At 53.8% G+C, this 27,182-nt stretch overlaps 1 protein-coding gene across 2 annotated transcripts; it reads right to left on the reverse strand.

Annotated features, from left to right (window-relative positions):
- Positions 1-9: 9 nt before the first annotated feature.
- On the reverse strand, positions 10-27,017 carry SMARCB1 (SWI/SNF related BAF chromatin remodeling complex subunit B1). Of its 2 annotated transcripts, none has more exons than XM_060028474.1 (9): positions 26,754-27,017; positions 22,927-23,038; positions 21,232-21,361; positions 19,230-19,367; positions 17,079-17,206; positions 13,813-13,979; positions 6,540-6,730; positions 655-786; positions 10-323 (listed from the first exon to the last, which is right to left on the reverse strand). In XM_060028474.1, the coding sequence occupies exons 1-9, from the start codon at positions 26,844-26,846 to the stop codon at positions 284-286; spliced, it is 1,131 nt and encodes a 376-aa protein (XP_059884457.1). In that variant the 5' UTR covers positions 26,847-27,017; the 3' UTR covers positions 10-283. The 2 variants fall into 2 exon arrangements, with proteins under 2 accessions (XP_059884457.1, XP_059884456.1); XM_060028473.1 differs by having other exon boundaries at positions 22,900-23,038.
- Between the last annotated feature and the right edge of the window lie 165 nt (positions 27,018-27,182).

A 27,182-nucleotide genomic window follows, 5' to 3' on the forward strand; every position in this document is an offset into this window, starting at 1 on the left:
ACGAAACAGGACCTGTCGCCTTTTATTTAAAAAATGTTGCTTGCCCTGCCTGGGGCTCCTATACAAAAACAAAACACAACCCAAAACGAGGCTTCTTCCTGACCAGAGACGGGCGGTAGGGACTGGAGCTCAGCAAAAGGAATGTGTACCCTGGGGTGGATGACCAGGAGGCCCCTGCCCCATGCTCCTCAGGATGGCCAGGCTGCCCCCTCCTTGCCAGAAGATGGAGGGGAGACGGTCCAATCTTCCAGATGCTCCGTGGGAGCCAAGCACCACTGGGTGGTTACCAGGCCGGGGCAGTGTTGGCCAGACGCCTCATCCGCCTGCAGGAGGGGAGAGGGCGGTGACCCTGGGCAGCTGCCCCTCCACCAGGGATCTCTAGGGCAGCCAGGGGAAGGGGCAGAGACGGGATGTGGTAGGTGGGATCCCCAGCCCCTCCCTCAGCCTTGGCCTGCTACTTGGGGCCCTGAAGCTGCCCTCTGTCCCACCCACCTCTCCAGGGGTCCCGAAACCTGGTCTAGGCTGTGGTCAGACCGACCCAAGGGCTACTCTTGTCCCCTGCAGGACTAGACTGGGACTCATCATCCAGGGGCCTGCTGGGTCTCGGGAAAGGCGACGGTCCTGTCCTGCCTGAAAATGGGGCTGGGGAGGCACCTTGTGTTCCTGTCCTGGTCGCGGATCTTCTTCTCCATCTCGGCATCTGTTAGGGTCTCCAGCAGTGGGCACCACTGATCAGCGTCGCCTGTGTTCCGGATGGCAATCTCCACCGTGGGCAGGGGGTTCTCACTGTGGAAGACAGGAGAAAGTAGACAGTTCACAGAGCAGCAGCCGGAGAGGCTCCAGAAAGCACTGTCCACGCCCCACGGGCAGCTGGAACGCTGGAGCCTGGTGTCTGTGCCTGGCCCCCAACAGGGCGGTGGGGGTGCTGCGGCCCAGTGGACACCACGACAGCGACTCCAGGTCTGCATGCTGGGGAAGGGTCCATAGGACAGCGTTGCAGGGCCAGCTGTTCCCACTGCACCTGTGGGGAGGGGGAGAGCCGTCCACCTCGCTCAGCGTCCACGAAAAAGGAAACCAAAGGAGTCCACCCAGGAGTCCAGATGCCGCTCACTGAAGGCCACTGCCCCTGATGGTCCCACACACAGCTCCTCAGCCCGTCATGGGGCCCAGAACCCACGACCCCTGACTTCTCCACCTTGGGGTCCCTCAGAAACGTCTCCGACTCCAGCTGAGGGCCATCTGCACACCCTCTGGCTAAGTGGACTCAGCGGTTGGGGGGGGGGTCAGCCTCAGCGAGGCCACCAAGGCTGGGGGTGCCTGACCGAGCTGCTGCCTTTGCCAGGAGGGCCAAGCCCAGGCTGCCCGGTGAGCCTCAGCACAGCCCGAGCCCTGCCCCCATCTACCCAGAGCCCTGTAGAGTCAGCTCTGGAGGAGGGAGAGCAGGGGGGCCCCAGGGAGGTGCCCGGTGGATGATGGCACAGAAGAAAACAGGCCCCTGGCCTTGGTCTAAACACCTCATCTCGAAAATGGGGACAATGTCCTTGCTGTGAGGGCTTTTAGAGGATCACTATTACTAAACATCCAAAGTACGTCCACTATGTGAGGGCCGGGTGCCACTCCCACAGCCCCCGCCCACCCCCCTCATGCTGCCCCTCGGCCTGCAGTCTCAGGGACCGCAGGCGCACGGGGCACAGCCCAGGGCTGCCCTGCTCCCCTGCAGAAGTGGGGCTCGCCTCTTGCTGCCACAGCTTGGCCCGTGGGGTCCATGCCCATGAGGCCCGGAGCTGGAGCTGGTGCTGGTGACTCAGAGGCCTGTGGCTGGGCCGCCCCTCCTCGGCTGCTCCTGACAGCTGCTCCCCAGCCGGGTGGCGGTTTGGCAATCCCAAAACCATCCGGCCAAAGACCCAAACATCATTCCTCACCTCGAGGGCTCCCAGCCGCCTTCCTCAGGAAGGGGAAACATGAAAGTCGCCAAGCCCACGTGGAGGGGAGCCAAACATGTTTTCCTCTTAAACAAGAGCTGGAGCGTGGGTCCTGGAGGCCCCTGTGTTTACCTCCCCGTGGCTCTGGGAAGATTCCACCCCAGTGGGTTTGTTCTAAAATAAGAACTGCTTGAACCAGGCACGGAAGGATGGGCCTGGAGCCAGCAGGCCCCATAGGTGTTGCAGGAGACGTGCGAGCAGAGCCGCCCTGACACCCTCAGAATCCCCTCTGAGGGGACTGTGCTTCCCGGGCCTCAAGGCCACCTGGGGCCCTGATGTTCCCACGACCTGCGGTGTCCAGGCAGGGAGGCCATGGCTGAGGAGGCAGAGGACCTGGACGTTCATCTTCGATGTGACCTCACTTTTATGACCTCACGAGGTACAAGAGGCCAGCTGAGAAGCATGACTGTGCCCCCTTGGTAGAGGAGAACAAGGCTGCGATGGTGAGCAACCTGCCCACAGCTCCTCAGCTGGGAGGAGGGGGCAAAACTCGACGTTGCCCTCCTGTTTATGATCAACTAACTTTGGATAAGGGGCCAAACCCACTCAATGGGGACAGAGCAGTCTTTCCAACAAATGGTGCTGGGACAGGAGCCTGAATCAGGCCACTGTTTCTTAGGTATGACACCAAAAGCACAAGCAACAAAAGAAAAAATAGATAAACTGGACATCATCAAAATTTAAAACTTTTGTGGGACTTCCCTTAACCCTTCCAGTGGTTAAGACTTCGCCTTCCAATGCAGTGGGTGCAGGTTCAATCCCTGGTCGGGGAGCTAAAATCCCACATGCCTCTCGCCAAAAAACCAAACCAAAACAGAAGCAATATTGTAATGAATTCAATAAAGACGTTAAAACAATGGTCCACATCAAAAAAAAAAGAATTTTAACTTTTGTGCCTGAAATGACACTGTCACGAAAGTGAAACATAAACCCACAAAAAGGGAGAGAATATTGCAAATCATGTATGTGAGAAGGGACCTGTAGCTAGGATATATAATGAACTCTTACAACTAAATAATAAAACCAAATAACCCAATTAAAACACAAAAGACTTGAATGACCTTTCGTCTAAAGAAGATATACACACGTCCAACAGCACATGAAAATATGCTCAACACCATCAGCCATTGGGAAATGCAAATCAAACCACACGGAGATGCCACTAGGGTGGCTAGGATCAAAGTCAGATAACAAAGGCTGGCGAGGATGTGGAGAAACTGGAGCCCTTGGTCTGCTGGAGAGAATGTAAAACCGCGCAGCTGCTTTGAAAACAAGTCTAGTGGTTCCTCCAAACGCTAAACAGAGCTACCACGTGACTCAGTAATTCCACCCCTAGGTACATACCCAAGAGAACTGAAAATAGGTGTTCAAACAAAACCTTGTGCACAAATGTTCACGGTAGCATTACTCTTTAACAGCCAAAAGTTAACAAAACCCAAATGACCATCAACTGATGACTGGATAAATAAAGTATGGTCTGTCTATATGATGGAATATTATTCAGCCACAAAAAGGAATGAAGTTCTGATACAGGCTCCACATGGACGAACCCTGAAAACATTATGCTAAGAAGCTGGCCACAAAAAACCATATGTTATATGATTCTATTTACGTTAAGTATTCAGAACAGGCATATCTACAAACGGGAAGTAGATCAGCGGTTGCCCAGGACTGCGGAACTGTGCAAACACACAAAAACTCACTGAGTCGACACTAGGTGGTGAACGAAAACAAGCCAGCCAGCCCGGCCATGGGGCCAGCGCAGGGGCTGGAGCCCCAGGACTAACCTCTTCTGGTGGCTCTGGTCAGCCAGTCCACAACGACCCTGGTGCCTCCCAACCCTGAGGCTGTTCCAGTGACAATGCCTCTGTCCCCCACCGGGCACAGCTGCCAGGCTCTCTGACCCTTTGCCTGTCCCCAGCTTCCTCCAGCCGCTCCTGCCCTGGCCACCCGCTGCCTCCTCCCTGGCCCACACCCTCTGGCCTCGGTGGCCACGCACTCGCACCTCCTCTGCTGGACAGCGCACTGGTTCTCCCCTGTGTCCCCAGCCAGGGCGGAGGGCTGGCCTGGAGGAGGTAGAGGAACTCTGCAGGATGCCACCCCCCTCATAGTCTCGGTGCCCGTCTGACACCCTCACACCCTCTGCCCAGCCCTCCCCTGGGGAGCCCTGCCCCCTCGTCACTGACTCTTGTCTCTGTTCCGCTGGCTCCAAGACATCTGTATGTCCTTCTGGTTCAGCTCTATCCTCTAGCAGCCACACGCCCACGTCCCCCTCAGGCTCACTGCCTGCCTCTGCCCACATCAGGCTTGCCCGGCCCGCTTCCTGTTCTCCGCACTGGTGCCCCAGCTCACTAGCCTGTGACTAGCCTGCTCCACTGTCGCAGAGGAGGGCACCGCGGCCAGACACCAGGCTGGACTCAGTCTGGCGGAGACAGCCAGCACTGGCTCACAGGAATCCAGAGAGCTTCCAACAGGGGTGACGGGGCCCAGAGCTTAAAGTCCCCTTGAGTCATGCGACTCAGCAGCTGCCAGGCTTCGCGTAGCAGAAACCAGGCTGGGGCTCCCCGTCCAGCTCTCTGTGGGCCAGGCAGGCCCTGGCCCCGGAGATGCGGCGAGCCCCTCTCCTTTCCCCAGGCAGAGGCTGGACAGCAGGGAAAGGCTGCTACTGGTCTCCCGGGGAGCTCCCGAGGTGTGGGGAGCGCAAGGGGAGAACGCGGGGTGGGGTCAGGAGACAAAGTTCCAGGCCCCCTGCTAGCCGCAGTCCCGCCCCTGGATGATAAAGCCTGACCCCGCGCTTCCCTTCCTGTCCTGCCAGCTCTCCGAGCACCCCGCTGCCCAGCCCAGACCCAGCACACGCGAGCCCATGAAGCCTGGTCGGCTGGGGAAGTGCAGCAGCCCTCCTGATGCCAAAGGAGGCCTGTGGCCGCCTCCAGACCACCAGGCAGGCCGCACCCACCCAGCTGGCTGGGCCAGGCTGCCGTGGAGGGGGCGTGCTTACCACAGTCCCCAGTGGGGCGGCCCTGCCTTTGATCCTGAGGATTTGAAAGCTGCATCCTCAGTACCAGTCATTCCCACCCACACAACGGAACGTGTTAACTAGCTGCTGAAATGGGAACACTCCATTCCAGTCCTGACCTGCACCCCCCGGGGCCCCCGGGGGCCTGCTCTGGAGCTGCAGGTCGCACTGCTGACAGCCCAGAGGCCCGGCAATCAGAGCAGGAGGGATGCGGCCTCGTGTGTGGACACCCTCCAAGTCCCCCTGCTGCACACCAGTGAGATGTGGGCTCTGACTCAGCATTTGGGGATGAGGGACTCCCAGGACCTCAGGGTCGACTCTAGGAAGCAAGGCCACCCCAGACTGGCCCCAGGCCGGTCGGCCTCAGCTTGCATGCCGTCAGTGGACACACACCGCGACACCGTGAGCAGACCTCCCGTGGGATGTGGAGTGTGGGCCTGTACCCACATCTGTGGAGCAGGATCCCCAGTTAGCGGGGCTGCTGGAGGTCATGGGAGGCCACGCATGTTATGTCAGCCGGGACGCCCAGGGCCTGAGGCCCTGCGGGTGTTGGTCATTCCTTCTCTCTTGCTCAGAGCTACAGGAAAACTGAGAAGGCTACCTCGTGGGATTTCTGGGGGAACCAGCTGATACAAACAGACTCATGCGCTCCCTTAGCTGTTCCGTCTCTGCAAGGCTCTTCATCTTTGCTCCTCTGCACCACCTTAAGGGGTGGTCCCTCAGTAATGGCCTCCAAATGTGGACGGTGACAGCTTGACGAGCAGAATAAATCCTAACATCCTATTTTGATGCAGAGATACTCAGCGCCGCCCCCGCTGGCACCCCATCCCGCAGAGGAAAAGGAGCTCAGGGCTGGATGTGACGAACAGTCCTGTTGGTAGGTGAGCTCTATGTGGTTAACGCTCGCCGACTCCTGCCCTGGCCAGGCCCGCACGGCAGGGCCACCAGGAACAGGAAGGCCACATCTGTGTCATGAGAAGCCCCGTCCCCCGGTCCACCCCCACCAGCACCCATGACACTGGACCAAATGCTATATTTACACTCCCTACCCGCCCCCCCCCCCCGGCCCGGTCCCCAGCAGCCTGAACGCTACTCCCTCTTCCACACTGGCACCCAGTACGGGTCCAGCCGGCAGGGACGCCCACCACCTGCTCTCTGACTGAACAAGCAGCCTCTTGACTCCCCTCCAGGGAAGGCAGCATGGAGTAGGCCTTGTTTGAGATTCAGTGCCAGTCCATCAGACGACCCCGACCGAGGAAGGGTCTGGGTGAGTGCAGGGAGGAGGTGGCGTGTGAGGGCGGCAGGGGCTGTTGGCGGCAGAGTGGGTGAGGACAGAGGGGCAGACCCGCCGCCTCCTTAGATGCTCCTCTGTGATGGGGGATGGGAGGAGCCAACAGAGGCCGTTGAGCCCGCAAAGCTGCTCTCGGCCAGACGGCATCATGAGGCTCCAGAAAGTCCCAAAGGCATCACCACACACAGGGGGAAGCCTTGTCCCCAGAATGGTCTGCAGAAGGAGGAGGAGGCACCTGTCCAAGACCTACCTGAAGGCGTAGGTCTTCTGATGCCAGCTCAGCTGTCCCCGGATGCTGTACGCGATGGTGGTGACGAACTCCCCGCCCAGCCCCAGCTCGGAGCACAGCTTCAGGGCAAACTTCTCCGGCGAGTTCTCCTTCTCTGACATGTCCCACTCGAACTGGTCCACCAGGGAGATGTTTCCCACGTGGATGTTCAGCTGGGCCAGAACCAGGAACACGAGTCAGAGCAGGCAGAACTGCATCCCCCCTCCAGGCCCATAAGGAAGTGGGATGGCTGCCCTTATCCCTCTGGCTGCAACTCCCCATCCGCAAACGGGGCTGACCCCACAGACCTCCTGGGCGGCCAGAGAGACTGTGGTTCAGGGCCTGGCACTGTCATCCTCTAGGGAGGGCCCCGGGCACCTGAGTCCCGCCTTGCCCCTGTTCCCACCCCCTCGCTCCCTGCACTGGCCAGTACCCTCTTCTCCGCCCTTCTACCGCACCGCTCTGGACCTTTACAACGTGATAAACACTGGCCACTCATCAGATGCTATCCCCGAGCCCTCACCTGAGCCAGCGCCCACCCCCCTACTCTGTCTCTTCACGGAACGTGCCCCGCTCTGAAATCATCTGCTATGTGCGCTCACAGACTCACAGCCCGCATGGCACAGGCAGGGCCTGGGCGTGTGGGGGTGGGGGGCGGCGGGAGCGGAGGCCATGCTGGTTCCTGCGCCTCGCTCCCCAGAGGCATCTGTGAGACGTGCCACCTGCAGCCACAGCCTGTGCCCCAGGAGCTCCCCACCCTGACTTTTCACCCCACAGATGACCTGGGCCTGCTCTGAAACTGGGCATCAGAGACTCACAGGAAGGACAACTCGGGGTCTGGTGGCATTCACTGGGCATCGTGTGGAGACCCCTGCCCCTGCTGTCCAGCCCTCTACCAGCCAAGCAGGCCACGGTGCACCTGCCCCTTCATGCTACTGTCCCCAGGCACTCAGCTGGGCTTTTAAGATTTGGATCGGGACTCGTCCATGCCTTCAGAGAAATGTGAGGCCCTACCACCTGACCTGTGCATGAAGTCCTGCACGTCTGGGCCCCCTGCACGGCACTCCACTCTGCAGCCGAGGCCCCGCCACTCCCACCTCCAAGCCGCGCCCTTGCTGGGCGACCAAGCAGGTCTGCGGGTGAGAATCGGAAGAGCCGGCCCTTCCCAGCAGGAACCACGTGTCTGGTGAGCCACGTCGGCACAGCAGGACTGGAAAGCGAAGCAGCAGCAGGCAGCCCGTGGACACATCACACGGGACCAAACCGCCCTGCGCACCACTCGGCCTGGCCATGAGGGGTGCCACGCAGACCGGTGCCTGTGTGTGCACTGCGCCGACTGCTCATCAACACTATCGTTTATTAAGAAATACATACTCCTGCCGACCCAGGAGGCGCACAGGGGACGCACAGTGGGAAAAACAGACACAGAGTCATCTTCATGCGTTGACATCCAGTGCGGGGTTAAATACGTGAATGAGGGGACATCAGAGGTGTAGGTGCTGAGGGGAAGAGGGGGAGGGGCAGAAAGTGCAGTCAGCGGTTAGCCAGGAGCCCCAGGAAGGCCGCCCGGTGGAGGGGGCATTTTAGGAAGAACTGGACAAGCTGAGAGAGAGCAGGGTGGGGCTCCCAGGGGAGGGTCTGGGCAGAGCAGGGCCTGAGGCCTCCACAGAGGATGCAGGAAACTCACAGAATGGGGACTGGGAGCCGTCAGGGGGGTGGGGGGTGGTGAGGGGCGGCTGGACTGTGGGGCCAGGCCCCCCGAGCAGGCTCCCCAGCTTCAACCTGTATCACCCACATGCCATTCCCTCCCCCAGAAAGGGCCCACCAGCCCCCCAGAGTCTGACAGCTCCACCCTCAGCTGCACTGAGCCCCACGGCCCTGGAGGGCCAGGTGTCCTGGTCGCGGTGCCAGCCTAGGCTTTTGTTCCACCACTCCGGGAGCACCTGTGAGCGGCCGCCCTGAGCTAAGGCGCTGCTCTGTGAGGAGACATTGGTCAGATGTCATCCTTCACTGTGTCCCAGAAGCACCCGGCTCCTCTGGAGTCTGTGACACATGGGAAACCCTGGATGTGGCCATCAGCGTGCTCGCCTACCAGGTGGCACGCTCCCCCAAGGTCACAGTGCCCACGAGGCTCTGCCTCCCCGGCAGCAGGCCTTCCCTGACCAGCTGTGTCCGGCCCCAATGCTGGCAGGCCCTCACGACCCCAACCAAGCAGGACCCCGACCTGGGGATGGTCTCCCAGCAGCCTACCAGCCGACACCATCCCATGGGTGGGGATTATAGGTGGGTGTGAGGGCCTGAACGGACCCCACGGCTGAGAGCTGTTTAGTCACCAAGAAAGCCTCTGATCAGGGAGCAGGTGACGGTCCCAGGTGGATTTTCAACTGCCTGACAACTTTCTGTATGGCTGCCCACAAGCCCCATCAGGAAAATAAAAAGATGACACTCAGTTACAAGAAAATGTCAGAGAAGCCAGCTGTCAGACTCACAAGGACCCTCCCTGTGGCTGATCCCGCCTATTTGGAACCATGCAGTTGGGTGTAGCCAACTCTGCAAGTCCACGTCCCCACCATGGTTACAGGACAAAGATGCAGCACAGAGCGCAGTAGGGACCACCCTCCAGGGGCCACAGGCTGCGCACAGGAACACAGGTGTTGGTCCCACAGCTGCACCCCACACATCCCCACTGCTTCTCTCCCAGGACATCCCCCTTCTTTCTCACCCGTGCCCTTTTTCTGCTAGTTGGCCATAATGAGAAACTGAAGCAGGTTAAGAAAAATAAATTCATATTTCTTTTAAAAGAAATTAACTAGCAAGGAGGTTGAATCAGTAATTAAAAACCTCCCTACAAAGAAAAGCCCTGGACCGGATGGCTTTACTGGTGAATCCTACTAAACGTTTAAAGAAGAACTAATACCAATCCTTATCAAATCCTGCCAAAAACAGGATGGACTTGAGGGGGAAGGGTAAGCTGGGACGAAGTGAGAGAGTGCACGGACTTATAAATACAACCACATGTAAAACAGATAGCTAGTGGGAAGCAGCCGCATAGCACAGGGAGATCAGCTCGTTGCTTTGTAACCATCCAGAGGGGTGGCAAGGAGATGCAAGAGGGAGGAGATATGGGGATATATGTATATGTATAGCTTATTCACTTCGTTATAAAGCAGAAACTAACACACCATTGTAAAGCAATTATGCTCCAATAAAGATGTTAAAAAAAAAAATCCTGCCAAAAAACTGAAGAGCAAGGAACACTTCATAACTCATTGCCTTGATACCAAAGCCAGGCAAAGATACTACAAGAAAGGAAAACTATAGACCAATACTTCTTATGAACATTGATATGAAAATCCTCAACAGACTTCCCTGGTGGCACAGTGGTTAAGAATCCACCTGCCAATGCAAGAGACATGGGTTCGAGCCCAGGTCCGGGAAGATCCCACATGCCACAGAGCAACTAAGCCCATGCGCCACAACTACTGAGCCTGTGCTCTAGAGCCCAAGAGCCACAACTACTGAAGCCCGTGAACCCAGAGCCTATGCTCTGCAACAAAGAGAAGCCACCACAATGAGAAGCCCGCACACCGCAATGAAAAGTAGCCCCCACTCGCTGCTACTAGAGAAAGCCCACACGCAGCAAGGAAGACCCAATGCAGCCATAAATAAATTTAAAAAAATAAATTCAACAAAATACTAGCAAAACTGAATTCAACAGCACATTAGAAGAATTACACATCATTATAAATGATACAACAACATAAATCAATTATAAAAAGTGGAATCTATTATGGCAATGCAGGGATGGCTCAATAAGAAAACCGATCAATGCAATAAACCACTTGAACAGAATGAAGGACAAAAACCATATGATCGGGGCTTCCCTGGTGGCGCAGTGGTTGGGAGTCCACCTGCCGATGCAGGGGACATGGGTTCATGCCCCAGTCCAGGAAGATCCCACATGCCACCGAGCAGCTGGGCCCGTGAGCCATGGCCACTGGGCTTGGGCGTCCGGAACCTGTGCTCCGAAACGGGAGAGGCCACAACAGTGAGAGGCCCACGTACCGCAAAAAACAAACAAACCAAAAAAACCCATATCATGTCAACAGATGCAGAAAAAAGCATTTGACAAAATTCAACACGCTTTCGTGGTAAAAGCACTCAATAAACTAAGAATAAGTGGAAACTATGTCAACATAAAATTAATACACAAAAAAATCAATGTAAATATCACACTCAATGGTGAAAGAATGGTAACTTTTCCTCTAAGATCAGGAACTAGCCAAGGATACCCACTCTTGCCACTTTTATTCAACATAGCATTGGAATTTCTAGCCAGAGCAATTAGGCAAAAAAAAGAAATAGAAGGTATCCATTTGGAAAGGAAGAAGTAAAGTTATCTCTGTTCCCAGGTGATATGATCTTATTTGTACAACACCTTAAAGATTCTACCAAAACACTATTAGAATAAATGAATTCAGCAAAGTAGGAGGATACAAAGTCAACACACAAAAATCGGTTGCATTTCTACACACTAACAATGAACAATCTGAAATTAAGAAAAAAATTCCAATTACAATAGCATCAAAAAGACTAAAATATTTAGAAATTAACTTAGCTAAGGAGATGAAAGACTTCTACAATGAAAACTATAAAACACACTGAAGGGACTTCCCTGGTGGCGTAGTGGTTAAGAATCCACCTGCCAATGCAGGGGACACGGGTTCTGAGCCCTGGTCTGGGAAGATCCCACATGCCATGGAGCAACTAAGCCCATGTGCCACAACTACTGAGCCTGCACTCTAGAGCCCGTGGGACACAACTACTGAAGCCCATGCACCTAACAGCCCGTGCTCCACAACAAAGAGAAGCCACCACAATGAGAAGCCCGCGCACCACAACGAAGAGTAGCCCCCATTCTCACAACTGGAGAAAGCCTGTGTACAGCAGCAAAGGCCCAAGGCAGCCAAAAATAAATAAATAAATAAATAAATTTAAATTTTAAATTAATTAATTAATTTAAATACATGCTGGGGCAACCAGTGGTTGAAAGTCCATCTGCTGATGCAGGGGACGTGGGTTCGTGCCCCGGTCCAGGAAGATCCCACATGCCACGGAGAGGCTAGGCCTGTGAGCCATGGCCGCTGAGCCTGCGCGTCCGGAGCCTGTGCTCCGCAACGGGAGAGGCCACAACGGTGAGAGGCCCACGTACCGCAAAAAAAAAAAAAAAAAACACAAAAATCATGCTGAAGTAAATTAAACACATAAATAAATGGAAAAACATCCCACGTTCATGGATTGGGAGACAATATTATAAAGATGTGAAGATTGCCCAAAGCAGTCTACAAATCCAATGTAATACTTATCAAAATCCCAACAATAGAGGGCTTCCCTGGTGGTGCAGTGGTTGAGAGTCCACCTGCCGATGCAGGGGACACGGGTTTGTGCCCTGGTCCGGGAGGATGCCGTGTGCCATGGAGTGGCTAGGACCGTGAGCCATGGCCGCTGAGCTTGTGCGTCTGGAGCCTGTGCTCCGCAACGGGAGAGGCCACAATAGTGGGAGGCCCACGAACTGCCAAAAAAAAAAAAAAAAAAAAATCCCAACAATATTTTTGCAGAAATAGAATAAAATCTATTTTAAAATTCATATGGAGGGACTTCCCTGGCAGATCAGTGGTTAACACTCTGTGCTTCCACTGCAGGGGGCCTGGGTTCGATCTCTGGCTGGGGAACTAAGATCCCACATGCACAGAGTTCAGCCAAGAAAAAAAAAATTCATATGGAATCTAAGAACAAAGGACGTCCAGCCAAAACAATGATGAAAAAGAACAAAACTGGAAGACTCACACTTCCTAATTTCTAAACTTACTGCAAAGCTACAATAATCAAAACAGTGTGGTACCAACATAAAAACAGACAATAGACCAGTGGGACAGCCCATAAATAAACCCTCAAATATGTGGTCAAATGATTTTCAACAAAATTGACAAGACCATTCAATGAGGAAAGGATAGTCTTTTCAACAAATGGTTTTGGGAAAACAGGATATACATATGCAAAAAAAACGAAGCTGGACCCTTACCTAACACCATATGCAAAGATTAACTCAAAATGGATGGAACATATAAATGTAAGAGCTAAATCTATAAAACTCTTAGAACACAGAGTGAAAGCTTTATGACATTGGATTTGGCAATGATTTCTCGGATATGCCACCAACGGCATACACAATAAATGAAAAAATAGACAAACTGGACTTTACCAAAATAAAAAAATTCTATGCATCAAAGGGCACTATCAACAACATAAGAAGGCAACCCACAGAATAGAAGAAAATATTTGCAAATCACTTTATCTGAAAAGGGATTGCTATCTAGAAGACCCAGGGAACCGCTAAAGCTTAACAACAAAAACCTGATTCAAAAACACAAAGGACTTAAGCAGCCTTAGAGGATAAACAAATGGCCAATAAGCACATGAAAAGATATTCAAGGTCACTAATCAACAGGGAAATGGGCTTCCCTGGTGGCGCAGTGGTTGAGAGTCCACCTGCGGATGCAGGGAACAGGGGTTTGTGCCCCGGTCCGGGAAGATCCCACATGCCGCGGAGCGGCTCGGCCCGTGAGCCATGGCCACTGAGCCTGCGCGTCCGGAGCCTGTGCTCCGCAATGGGAGAGGCTGCAACAGTGAAAGGCCCGCGCGTGTACCGTAAAAAAACAAACAAACAGGGAAATGCAAATCAAAACCACAATGAGATATTGCTTCATACCAAGCAGGCAGGCCTGGGCCCAAACCCCAGCTCTACCACTTCTCAGCAGGGCAGTTGGGGGTAGGTGGCCCCACCTCTTCACTTGTAACACAGCATCTTCCCCCAGGATGGTGGAGGTTACTGAGACAGTATGGGGTGTGCTTGGCGCAGCCTGCCCACAGGAAGAGTGTGGCAGTGTGCTCATCTTACTGTAGCCTTCCCTGCTCTACCTGTCAGCTGGCACAACCTCCTTTGTACCACCCAGGCTCTGCTCCACACCTGGCAAGGCCACAGCAGCACCCCAAATGCGCCCAGAATGTGATACCTTACTCAGAAGCCAGCCCACACCTTTCCTGGGATAAGCTGCCTGAAGGACAGCTTTCCAGAAGCCCTGTCCCTCAGCATGAATCCCAGACAGGCTTCTGTTGAAGCCTCCACGTAGCTTCAGCACCCCATGACCCCCACCAGTACAAGGAAGGCCCTGGTGCAGGGCAGGGAGCTGCCTACCTTGATAATGACACGCTGGTCTGACTGGTCCTCCAGGATGCTGTCTGTGGGGTAGGACTCGATCTGCTGTCTGATGGCGGAGGCGATGGCTGGTACGAACGTCAGTGGGTTCAAATCCAGGTCATCACAGAGAATTTCTGAAAACATCTCAGGGGTCATCAGCTTCTCTGAAATGAGGTGAGAGGTATGGATTGCTGGTGGACTGCAGGGCCTAATGTCACCGTGCTCAGCCCTGACCTCCCCCAGCCTGTCCTCCTCTGCCAACCCACCTGGATGAAGATGAGCATAAAGATGAGGACGATGGATCCTCCCAGACACGGTAAGGAGAGGAAGCACAAGACGAACACCCCGCTTCTGGCCCTCAATCCATACACACACCCCCCCTACACCTCGGGAGGTGGTCAAGACCCTATGTGCTCCCCAACCCCAGGCTCCCCGCTCCCGGGCTTAGGACTGCACGGCTCTGTTAGTTCTAAGACAGTGAGCTGTCTGGGGAGGGGGGAAGCAAAGGCACTTCAGAGCTGACGTGCCACTTCCTCCCCTCTTCCAACCCAGGCAACCAGGGAAGCCCACGTGGAGACACAGGGCGAAGATGGCCTCAGAGGAAACCAACGTTGCCAACACCCTGACTCAAGAACTGGGAGGAGATAAAACCTGCTGTTATGCCCCCCAGGCTGTGGGACTTTGTCACCGCGGCCTGAGCTAACACAGGTTCCTTCTGGACAAGCCACTTGGAAGCCAGCATCCACTGGAAGACGGAGCAGGTGCATGTCTATCCACCACTTCCTCCACAGTGGAAATCCCCCAGAGATCACCTGGGGCTGCGTGTGGCTTTTTACAACCCCCCCACTGAGTTTCTGACTCTGTGGGCAGCACACGCACTCAACAAGGCGACAGCGTGGGGGTGGGTACGGATCCTGGATCCTGGAGATCCAGGCCTCAGGGGTGAGCTTCATGGGGACTGTCCACTACTGGCCGGACTACAGCAAGGTCCTGTGCAGTCAACTGTTTTCCCCAGACCTGCCCTTTCTCATAACCCAAACTTCAATGACCACGTGCCAAACTGGGATGAGCCACAGAGAAGGGAAAAAAAAGAGTGAATTCCCGGGTTTCCCTGGTGGCGCAGTGGTTTAAGAATCCGCCTGCCAATGCAGGGGACACAGGTTCAAGCCCTGGTCCGGGAGGATCCCACGTGCCGTGGAGCAACTAAGCCTTGCGCCACAACTACTGAGCCTGCGCTCTAGAGCCCGCAAGCCACAACTACTGAGCCTGCATGCTACAACTACTGAGGCCCACACGCCTAGAGCCATGCTCCGCAACAAGATAAGCCACTGCAATGAGAAGCCTGTGCACTGCAACGAAGAGTAGACCCCGCTCTCTGCAACTAGAGAAAGCCCGCACGCAACAATGAAGACCCAATGCAGCCAAAAATAAAAATAAGTAAAATAAATAAATTTATATATATATATAAAAAAGGAATGAATTCCCTCACAAGCACTCGGCATGATTCCATCTTCAAGAACGGGGTCTGCTGGGACTTCCCTGATGGTGCAGTGGCTAAGAATCTGCCTGCCAATGCAGAGGACACAGGTTTGAGCCCTGGTCCGGGAAGATCCCACATGTGGCAGAGCAACTAAGCCCGTGCGCCACAACTACTGAGCCTAAGCTCTAGAGCCCATGAGCCAAAACTACTGAGCCTGTGTGCCACAACTACTGAAGCCCACATGCCTAGAGCCCGTGCTCTGCAATGAGAAGCCACCACAATGAGAAGCCCACACACTGCAGTGAAGAGTAGCCCCTGCTCACTGCAACTAGAGAAAGCCCGCACGCAACAAAGAAGGAAGGAAGGAAGGGAGGGAGGGAGGGAGGGAGGGAGGAAGAAAAGAAAGAAATAACTAAATAAATAAATAGAATGAGGTCTGTTTAACAGACAACTGACCCCACTATTTCACTAGCCCAGAAGAAGAGCTAGAGACCAACCCTCCTCACAGCACCACTGTGCCAGACCTGAACACTCAGCCAGCCTACTATTGATAACGCATACATCCAGTTTTGGAGAAGCAGCAGGAAGCTAAGGTGCTCAGGCCAAGCATCCTATGAGTATATTGTGCAGAGGATTTTAAAAGTTAACTTTTTTAGTCTATGATCGTTGTAGATTCAGATGCTGCCTTGATTACTGCAGCTCCACACCAAGTCTTGGGATTAGGAAGACTCATTCCTCCTACTTTCTTCTTTTCCAAAATTGCTTTAGCTACTCTAGTTCCTTTGCCTTTCCATTGAAATTTTAGAACAATTTTGTCTAAATCTACAAAATGTCTTGCTGGGATTTTCAAAGAAATTGCTTATAAACTTGCATATTAAAAGGGAAGAGATATGGAGATATATGTATATGTATAACTGACTCACTTTGTTATGAAGCAGAAACTAACACACCATTGTAAAGCAATTATACTCCAATAAAAATGAAAAAAAACTAAACTTGCATATTATTTTAGGGAGAATTAACATCTTGAATCTTCTGATCCATGAACATAGTTGTCTGTCCATTTATTCAGATCTCCTTTAATTACTTCCATCAGTGCTTTATAGTTTTCAGCATACAAAATGTTTCCTGAAACAAACTATATGTTTGTAAGATTTACATCTTTTTTCTTAACTGAGTAACTCTAAATAATAACATATTTTTATACTGGACATTTGAGTGTCCACGTGTTCACTGACAGTATATAATGTATAGAAATACAATTGACTTTTGCATGTCTATTTTGGGTCTTGTGACCTTGCTAAGACTCAGTTTTTAGTTCTAGCAGGTTTTTTTGGTAGGTCTCTTGAGATTTTCTATGTAGATAATCATGCCATCTACAAATAAAGACAGTTTTATTTCTTCCTTTCTGAAGCGTATGTTTTTTATATCATTTTCCTGCCTTATTACACTGGCTAGTACTTCCAGCACTATGTTGTCTATTCCCAATTTCCTGAGTTTTTATCAAGAACGAGTGCTGGATTTTGTTAAATGCTTTTTTTGTATCAAGTGATATAATCAAGGGATTTATTTATCTTTTCTAGTCTGTTAATATGATGGATCACACTGACTGATTTTCAAACAATGAACCAGGTTTGCATTCCAGGATTTGAACCCAAAGCCCACACCCTCTAAATCTACTCCACAGTGCTCTGAATGTCACAATCAGAGTCCAGGGTCCCCCTGACGGGCAGCAGGCAGGAAACAAGACTGTGTGCAAGATGGTGGGTTGGCCACCACATACCGTTCATGTTCCAGGTAAAGGCGTCCCGCAGCTTCTGCCCGTCTATCTCCATGTCCAGTCGGATGGGAACCAGCACCTCGGGCTGGGACGCGTTCTCATGGATCACAGCTGGGTCGTGGTCGTCAAAGCTGGAAGGGAGGCAGCAGCATGCTCAGCAAGGGGGGCTGAGGTCCCTGCACCCAGGGCCTCCCTCTCTGCACCACTGGTAACTGTGACCTAACCAGAGGGGAAACCCTGCTTCTTACAGGGACTTGTCCACTATGGGCTGAGTCGGCAGAGACAGTGCCAGCAGGGGTCCACGGACACGTGGGATGGGAGGGGAGATGCTGACTTGGGCAGCAGGACAAGATGGAGATGTCCGAAGTAAGGGAGACTTAAGCCCCAAAGCATGTAGGACTTTCCCAGGAAACTGTAGGAAAGGAAGGGTACTCCCAAAAGTGGAAGCCCTTGAGCAAAGGCCGAGGGGCAGGAGAGTCAAGAGCTGCTGAGGGAAGGAGGGGTGCAGATGGGGCGGGGGAGCAGTGGGAGGATGCTGGGAAGCCATAGGGGTCCAAGTGCCCACAGTTCTCCATGTCCAGCCTCGACCCCGAGGCAGCCCCAGGAAGACTGAGAGCAAGGCAGTTCTGTGCTCACACCTGCATTTTAGGAAGACGAAGCGGGAAGATATGGGGTGAGAGTGGGCGCAGGAAACCCAAGGATGGAAGACCAAGGGTTGAGAACTGTTCTCAGAGAGCTGGGGGCACAGATGACAAATAAACAAACAAATGAGGAAAACACCCCCCTCTCCCCGCCCAGACACGAATGCTCTAGGACAGAGTGGCCATTCTAAAAGGGGAGGACCACTCTGAGAAGTGACATTCAAACAGGGATGGGGAGGGAGAAAAAGGAAGGGGGAGGAGGGAAGGAGGAGGAAGAAAGGGATGAGCCTGCAGATGCTGGCAGGAAGTGAGGGAATTGCGAGGGCAGGAGTGCCTGGGCAGCTGAAGAGCGCTGAGGAGGCCACTGTGCCTGAGGTGAAGGGCGTTAGGAGCCAGGGCCAGAGAGCGGCAGCCACCACCAGGACACTGTCACGTGGATGCTGGTGTGACGGGGCATCTAGAGGACCTGCCCTGGTTGAAGGGGCACACGCCCAGTGGGGAGCTGGCCAAGGGTGGTCGGATTCTGGACACTTGGAGAGCTGAGCAAGTAGAATTTGTGGAGACTGGCTCTATGCTGTGAGAAGGAGGAAGGGTTCCAGGATTGTGGCCCAGGCACAGGAAGGACGGGATTGCTGTGTCCTGGGCTAGAGAAGCCTGCAGGCAGCCTGTGCTGGAGGTGCCTGGGGCGGCATTCAGAGGACAGCTTAGTGGGCAGGAGCTTGAAAAATGGCCCCCCAGAGACATCTATGTCCTAAGTCTTGGAACCTGTGACTGTCACCTTACAGAGCAAAAAAGGAGAGGGAGCCTTGTCCAAGTGGGCCCTAAATTACATCACAAGTGTCCTCACAAGAAAGAGAGGGAGAGGGAGTTCCCTGGTGGCCTAGTGGTTAGGATTCCAGGTTTTCACTGCAGTGGCCCAGGTTCAATCCCTGGTCAGGGAACTGAGATCCTGCAAACCACGCGGCACGGCCAGAAAAAAAAAAGAGAGAGTGACAGAGAAAGAGAGGGAGATTTCACACACACAGAGGAGGCCATGTGACCAGGGAGGAAGAGACTGGAGTGATGCTGCCACGAGCCAAGGAACGTGGCAGCTGCCAGCAGCTGGAAGGGACCCTGGAGGGAGCAGGGCCTGGCAACACCTTGATTCCGGCCCAGTGAAACTCCCGGCCTCTGGAACTGTGTGAGAATAAACTTGTGTTGCTTCAAGCCACCCAGTTTGTGGCGTTCTGTTCTGGCACCACGGGCAACTAAGCATCGAGTCATGTGGATGGCAGAGAAAAGGTCCAGGGACTGCACCCAGGAACGTTACCTGAGGAGCCGGGGGTGAGCGCAGGCAGAGCCAGGCTGGACCATGCAGAGGCCAGTCATGCTGGACGCTGAGAGAGACCAGCCCCAAGGAGGAGCAGTGCAGAGTTTCTGGGACAGGAGGTCAAAGCAGAGCGTTTTTCTGGGGAGGAGGAAACTAAAACATGCTGGAGGACCTCGGTGGAGTCAGAGAGCGAGGCCCACTCACCACAGCGGGAACGTCCTCTTCTTGTCCCGGCCCATGCGGTTCCTGTTGATGGTGGTGGAGCAGGGCACGGCGTCCAGGTGGTGGGAGCTGTTGGGCAGGGTGGGCACCCACTGGCTGTTCCTCTTAGCCTTCTGTTCCCTGGGAGACATGGAAATACCTCCGCTCAGTCTACGAGCCGAAACTGCCCACCAGGCATCAGGTCGTGGTCAATGGATGCCCACTGCGCCCCTGCTGGGCCCCAGGTCCCAGTGGGGACCTCTGTGCACCCCAGACTCCGCGGGTGTCTATTCCCTAGGCTCCCACCAGCACCTGCTCCTGGGTTAGGGGAGGTGCAGAAGGGCCCCAGCCCAGTGCCTCAGCCATGACCCAACGTGCTACAGCCACGCGGAAGCAAAGTCCCTTCTGCCAGGAGGGGACTGTACAAGAAGGCTGCCCAGCAGAGCAGCCCTGGAGCAAAGGCTTAAATGCTGAGTCACGGTTCATGGGTGGAGGAGAGGAGAGCATTTCAGGAAGAAGGGCTGGAGACACAGAGAGGGTCCTGATTACAGGGGCTGGCGTGCTCTGCAGGAAACGGATGCACTCAGCAGGTGGCTGTGAGTCGCTGGAGGTCTGAAGCAGCCAGAGACTCAGACTGTTATTTTAGACATGCAGTCCAGGCTGAGACAGACTAGGCAACGGCTCTGGCCTCTGGGCCTTCAGACCAGTAGAAGTGAGAAGACACATTGGTACATACTCTCTAGAAAATGATGCTCAAAGTAATCCAAGGAACCCATGTCCCAAAAGAGCTCACTCTTCTCTCCAAATTACAAGTTGCTTTTACTACTAGGAAAGTACCAAAAGCTGACCGACAGGAGTGGGTGGGCTCCCACATTGCTCTGCGAGCCCCTTCATCACCCTCGGGCCGTGTCCCTCGTAACCTGGGAGCAACGTGAGGGCAGCAACTGTACGTAACTCACCTTTCCATCCCCAACCTCTGTACCATGTCACCTTCATGATTTTCCGTAACCGCATCACTTGAAACAATGGCCTGCCCCCCGCCTTAGTGCTCCCGCCATCTCATGCACCTAAACGCATGTTTTCTTGAAAGCTGAAAGCGTCACGCAGGTATTCTGCACGTCTCGCTCATGTGAGCCAGGTTTCGGGTTGCCGCAGGGTCTACTTACCCACAACACATCGTGTAACCCCAGACTATTTGGGTGTCTGCATCTTCGCTCACACAGCCTTTCCCTGAGGCAGGACACTCAAGGGGCTCCCTAGTTCCCTTTATAATTCACATGCCACCAATAGCATCTCTGTACTTATAATGGTTTTTGTTTACGGTATAAATTATTTCCCTGGGACAAATTCCCAGGCGTGGAATTAATAGATCAGAGACCAACAAAAAACTTTGGGGCCGCAATGCCTGAGGCAGAGCCGCCACGGTGGGCGTGAGTGTGCCCACTCCATGACGCCCTCCCCGGTTCTTTATGTTGCTAGTTATTTTTTTATTCTGCATTTTTAAAATCACACCCAAGAACAAACATCATTCCCTGTGTTTGTTTACTCCTGTGCTTCAGTGTGGATCACGCTTTACCTATTTGTCTACATAAAATAGAGGAAATACTTGGGGTATCCAAGTTTTCCTTATAAATCTAAATGAACAAGCTCTACAAGGCAGCAACTTCCCAATTTCTCCCGTTTAACGGTTAGTGTAAATGCTCTTTCAAAGGATCTACGTTGATACGTTCAAATCTATTGTTTGTGTTTTTTGTGAGTTGATCTGGGCCGCTAATTGTTCTGACAGATTAGTGAATCCCACTTTCAAAGCATTTCTTAATGACTCTCCAGAAGCCAAGACTTGACTTATGTTTCTTAGAAATTCCAAAGTCAGAAAAAACTTCGAAGCCTGGCTAAGACGATCTGTAAACACAGTGGGTAAATTGCTGAAAAGTATTTTGGCTCCAGGGCATGAGAAAAATACCCGTGGGTGTCCCGAGAGCGAGCCGAGCCCGGGGTGCAGTACCTGAGGTAGGTGGGGGGTTCCGTGCTGATGGATACGGCCTTGTACTTCTCATCGTTGCCATCCAGAATCTCTTCCACCTCGGAGGCTTTTAACAGAGTTACGCTGGTGGCCAGGGTCGTGTATCCATGATCTGCAACCAGAGATGCGGCTGCGGTCACCCTGCGGGAGGGCAGTGAGCAGCAGCAGCCAGGAGATGCAGCGCACTGAGGTCCTCACATGCAGGAGGTGGGAAAGCGGGTGTCAACCTCACTACTGCCCAATGCTGGCCTCTTCCAAAGGGGCGGTCTGGACCCTGGCTTTCTCTAGAGGCCCTCCCGGGTCAGCACTCCCTGGATGGACGGGGACTAACGTGTCCCGGGAGGAGCACTGGCTCCAGGCACAGGGGACGCCCATGGGCAGCTCAGCCCACGGGGCCTCTCGGGGAAAGGAAGGCTCCAGAGTGACACCGCCAGTGGGAAGAGGTCTGACACCGCTGCAGTCCACGACACGAAGCAAGGTGGAGATGAAATGAGGGATGAGAAACATTTTTCTTTTAAAACAAGAGCCCAGAGAGTTGGAAAGAGCTGCTGTACACCAAACAGGAATTCCTGGCCCAGCGCCAGTGGATGCGAGCTGCCCGGGAGCGGGGAGTTCTAGGCAGTTCGACCACAGCTCACCTAGGAAGCCTGGTGGAGAGACAGATGGTTACAGGAAAGAGTCTCCCGAGCGCGAGGCCAAAGAGTCGCCAAGGCTTCCAAGGGGCAAGCGCAACTGGGGACGCACTGGTTAGTGACTGGCGCTCCACTGGGGCGGAGGGAGGACCAGGGAGGCTTTGGAAAGCGCGGGAGGGAGTGAAAAGTTACAGCAGCGCATAGAAAAGCAGCTCCGGCTCCTGCATTAAAAGAACATGGTAGACGAGACCAACGCAGGGCCTACAGACATACCGGCACGGGACAGACTGTAAAGCGCACATGCACACACGCAGGGACGCAGGCACACGCACGCAAACGGGCACACGCACGCAAACGGGCACACGCACGCAAACGGGCACACGCACGCAAACGGGCGACGCGCACGCACGCAGGCACACGCACACGAGGCCCGGGCCAGCTCCGCCAGGCAACCCTGCCAAAGGGAAGGCAGCTTCGACCAAGCCCAGAGGCACAGGGCCTCTCCCCAGCTCAGAGGTGAGGAGCACCCTCTGCCCGCCCTCCCGGGTCGGGTGGCAGCGCCCCACAGCCCCAAGCGGGACATGCACACGAGCACCAGCGGACCGACTGCCAGAACCAAGTGCCACACGATGGATGTGCGCTGGGAAGCGAAGCGGTGAAAGCCCGAGGGGAGAGGGGGCTGGGGCGGCCCCCCGCCGCCCGGACGCATGGAGGGTGACGATGGCAACACGCCCGCGGCATATGGTAGAGCATCACAGCATTCCTAAAACGTTTTCAAACCAGTGGTCTTCACAACACCCTCTCCGCCCTGGCCCCGCCCCCTCCACCTACTGCCCGCTGCCAACACCTGACCCTGACCGACCCTGACGGAGGACCACCCGCTCCAGGGGGCCCCCAGGACACTCCGCCACCCTAAGGTCAGGGTTGCCGTGAAGACGCTCCGGAGTGAAAACGTTTTATCTTCATGACATAAGCGAGTGGTTTTGAAACAGGTTTACAAACCCTCGTGAAGACGCACCCTTAGTGTTAGGTTTTGTTTTTTTACCATGTGACGATGCAACTATTTTCTTCCTCTCTTCCACAGTGGCTAGTCGCCTCCAGAGCGAGGGGTATCTCTTGTACAGAGAACCTCGGAACATACGGAGGTAGTTTCCCACCTATGAGTAAAGCGAGAAGGCTCATTATGAGGGTCGCAGCTCCTCGAGGAAGGGGAGGGCCCTGGCTCAGAGGTTCTGCTGGATGAGTGACAGACAAACACACCTCGACTTGGCCCCCAGGCCTCCAGGCGCCAGGCTTCCAGCAGCAGTAAAAATACATTCTGCTGACATCAGGGGTTCAACAGCAGTTCGTATCTGGCCTACATCTGTTCCTCTGGCAGGGGTAATAACATCTGCATCCTGACGACAGGACCAAATTCAGAAAGGCCTGACCAGACACTGGGGAGGCAGGCCCCCCGAGCTCACTAAGCAGCTCGATGTGATTCTGATTTTGGACTAAGGATCTCTGGCACTTTCCAGAAATGCAAGGCCTCTCTGACTTTCTTTTATCTTAAGACTTTGATATTTTTACGATGTAATAAAGACCAAAAAGGTCTTTTAATTTTAGACAGATGCAGGATAATTTCCCCCATGGCCTTTGTTGCTTTGTTTAGTAACAAAACTCAAACCAGAAATACCAAAGGAATTTTCCAAAGAGTTTAAAATGCACTTATCAGCAGTCCTTAGATTGCTATATAAATCATTACTGCCCCAAACAATAGCTTCAGTTTGCCTGTACCAAATACTCGAAGTACGGCTTACTTGATGAAAAGAAATCTAGTCCTAAAGTTTTTATAAAGAAACTCCATTGTTTCACTGACTTTTCAAAAACGAACACTTGAGTCACATGGCCAGGGACAGCAGGTGGACTGGGTGCTGGCTCCACCTGTGACCAGGCATCACTTCCCTTTTCTGGGTCTCCCTGCTTCTCTGTCAGACGTTCATCAGCTGTGAGGTTCACCCACGAAGGACCACTTCTACTACTTTCCCGCTTACCTACCCCATTATAGTATATTTATTTTTAAAAAGTTTCTCCATTTTCCATGAATCAAAGATTTACATGATGCCCAACCAGGGCTGCCGAACAGTGCAAGAGAAAGTGGCCACAGGGTCACTGGTGCTCCCCACTGCAGGCACAGACCCATGCGAGTTATTTGGCTTGAGTGTGGTTACCGTCCAAGGGTAAACACATAGTTTCCATTAGGTTTTTGAAAAGACACTGACTGTAATGCCCCCACTACTACTTTGCAGGTCCTGCAGACCTCCCACACTCCTAGGCCCTTCCCAAGGTCCCTTCAGAACTTAGGAGACCAGGCCTGCCTTCCTGGGTTTTCCCTGAACCAGCCTTTGCCACCTCTGGACCCGGGTTTCCCAAATGGAAAACCAAGCTGTGGTTATGAGGATTTCCTAGGATCCTCTCAGCAGTGACTCTGGCATGGTGACAACGGCTGCCTGCAGATGGCAGGAGAAGGGTGACACGCTCACTGCACCTGTGGATGCCCTCCCAAGGCTGCTACACCCAAGTGTGTGGGGGCGCTGAGGGTGTTGCTCTGGCGGGCCCACCTCTCTGAATATGGTGCCTGTTTGCCAAGGGCAAGGGGCCTGGGGGTCATCCACCCAATGCTGTCAGAGGAGCTGCTGCTTATCAGTAGACAGCACTCTGACCCTGAACCCTTCCCAGGCCTCCCAAGGCCTGATGATTGTTAAGCCAGGCCCCAGAAAGCAAACTGCCTCTCCCTTCTCCCCTGTGGTCTCTATATACTGTATCTCAGGACAAACATTCTCACTCAGCAGGGCTGAAAGAGAAGACTGCAGTTAGCTGTCTAGAATCTAAAATGTGCTAAGGGGAAGATCTTAGAGACCATCTAGTCTAAGCATCTCATTACATACATGAGAAAAGTGACACACAGGCAGAGCTGGAACCAGGCCTCCTGACGTTCTGCCCACCTGGCTGTGGGCTCCACCTAATAAACGCAAGCTTGATTTTCAAAAGTACCACCGACTCAGGGTCAATGCTCAACTGACTGCTCTTCCTGCCCGTTAGATCAGGTAAAGGTTTCTTTCTTTCTTTTTTTTCTTAAATTAACTACTAATTTATTTTTGGCTGCACTGGGTCTTCGCTGCTACGTGCAGGCTTTCTCTAGTGGCAGTGAGCAGGGCCTACTCTTCGTTGTGGTGCATGGACTTCTCATTGCGGTGGCTTCTCTTGTTGCAGAGCACAGGCTCTAGGCGCGCGGGCTTCAGTATTTTGCAGCACACGAGCTCAGTAATTGTGGCTCGCAGGCTCTAGATCGCAGGCTCAGTAGTTGTGGCTCATGGGCTTAGTTGCTCCGCAGCATGTGGGATATTCCTGGACCAGGGCTCAAACCCATGTCCCCTGCACTGGCAGGCGGATTCTTAACCACAGCGCCACCAGGGAAGTCCCAGGTAAAGGTTTCTTTAAACAATCTGTCCATCATCACAAACTGAAACTCCTCCACTGCCTTTGTGCCCACCAGCCAATGAGGACCATTCTGAGCTATGGCAGATGGCAGGCACTGGCTCCTCTCCTCAGCACAGCTAGCTTTGAAGAGTATTTTTGTGATGACATGAAAAATGTGTTGCATCCTGCCCCTTGTGTTTTACAAAAACTGGTGAAAAAAGGAAACACTAAGGTTCTGATGCTACTGAAAACACTGGTCTCATAACTCAATATAACTCAGACAAGTCAGGAATCACAGGGAGTCCTGGAAGCCTCAGTGTGACTATCATGAGGCTTAATTCATTCACACTATGTTCAATTGTGATGGAAAAAAAAACATTGTGGGGGAAAAAAAGAAAAAAAAAAAGGAATGAAATGTCTAATACTGAAAACTGCTACAAGGAGAAGCAACCGCTGGCATTTGTAACTGCTTTAACTCTCCAAGATCTGCACTTAGCTCATTACATGAGGAAGACACTACTGCTTGGTGTTTGCACATCTAAATTGCATATCCATAATTGAAAAATATATGTGTATGTGCATGTACACACACAGACCTGGGACTGCCAAAAAGCCTAGTTTGAGGCAATCTGGAAAAACTTAATATACTTGGTATAAACTACCAGTGAAGAACCAGTTGTAGGGTTTTCCTAAAGTCAGTCAACCACATGATTCAACAAAGTGCTGAAAAGTCACTTTTAGTTAAGGATTAAAGCATAAGGCTCTTTCCCCTGTACTAACTCAGAGTTAGTTCAAGATATACGAAGTGTCAAGCGCTTCCGAATTGCTGATAGATCTAACTCGGGGGCTGCGGCCTTAGCCATCCAAAAGCAAGTATCCTCCTCCCAACCTGTTTCCTCACTGGTAATCAAAGGTCAGAACAACTCCCCGCCCACCTCAAAGTTCACGAACACGAAGGGAGTGAGCCCTCACTAAGCCCCGTGTTTCGAACATACGATTTCAGGATCCCAGCTCCAGCAGTGTGGGACAGGTGCGCGTGAGGGGTACAACATCTCCCCCCACGTGTCGCAAGAGATAACACCCCGTTTCTATGTGTCCGGCTGGAGCAGTGAAACTCAGCGTGGCCCCGTGGCCCCGGGACGCCGCAGCCCTGGCAGCCGGGGGAGTCCGGGACTCCGCAACACCGGTGGGTGAACCGAGCGCGGGGCTGGGGACTGCTCAACCACGCCCCGGTCAAACCGCGCCCCCAGACACAGACAGACCACGCCCCACTGGCCGGCCGCGCACGCGCGCGCCCGCCCGTCCGCCGCGATGAATGGAGACGCGCGTTCCCGGCGCGCAGACCCGCCCCGAGGCTCCCGCGGGGACCAGGCCGGCCCGGGGCCCGAAGAGAGAGGACGCGCCGCGGGCTACCTCAGAGCCGATCATGTAGAACTCGCCGTCGTCTTCCAGCTGGAACTTGACAGGCTTCTGCCCGAAGGTCTTGCTCAGCGCCATCATCATCATTGCGGCGGCAGAGTCGGGCGGCCACGATCGGGCTGCGAGGGTCAGGAGGGCTGAGGCGGGGCCGGGGCGCGCCGAGCCCAGGGAAGCCGAAGCCGGAGGCGAAGGGCTGGCCGAGCCGGGCCAGGTGCTTGCGCCGCCGCCGGGCTCCTCCACCGCCGCAGCAGTCGACGACCAGGCCGCACTCAGTGCGCAGGCGCGGGCGTTGACGCTGACGCGCGCGCCGCTGCCGCCCAAACAAAAGGCCGAGCGCGCCCCCGCGTGCCCCTTAAAGGAGTCTCGACACGTTTCTCTTCCTCCCAGGCCGCCTCCGAAGTGGAGGTACCAGGGAAAATTTCT

The sequence above is a fragment of the Delphinus delphis genome, chromosome 13, assembly GCF_949987515.2.
Source record: "Delphinus delphis chromosome 13, mDelDel1.2, whole genome shotgun sequence".
NCBI lineage: Eukaryota > Metazoa > Chordata > Mammalia > Artiodactyla > Delphinidae > Delphinus > Delphinus delphis.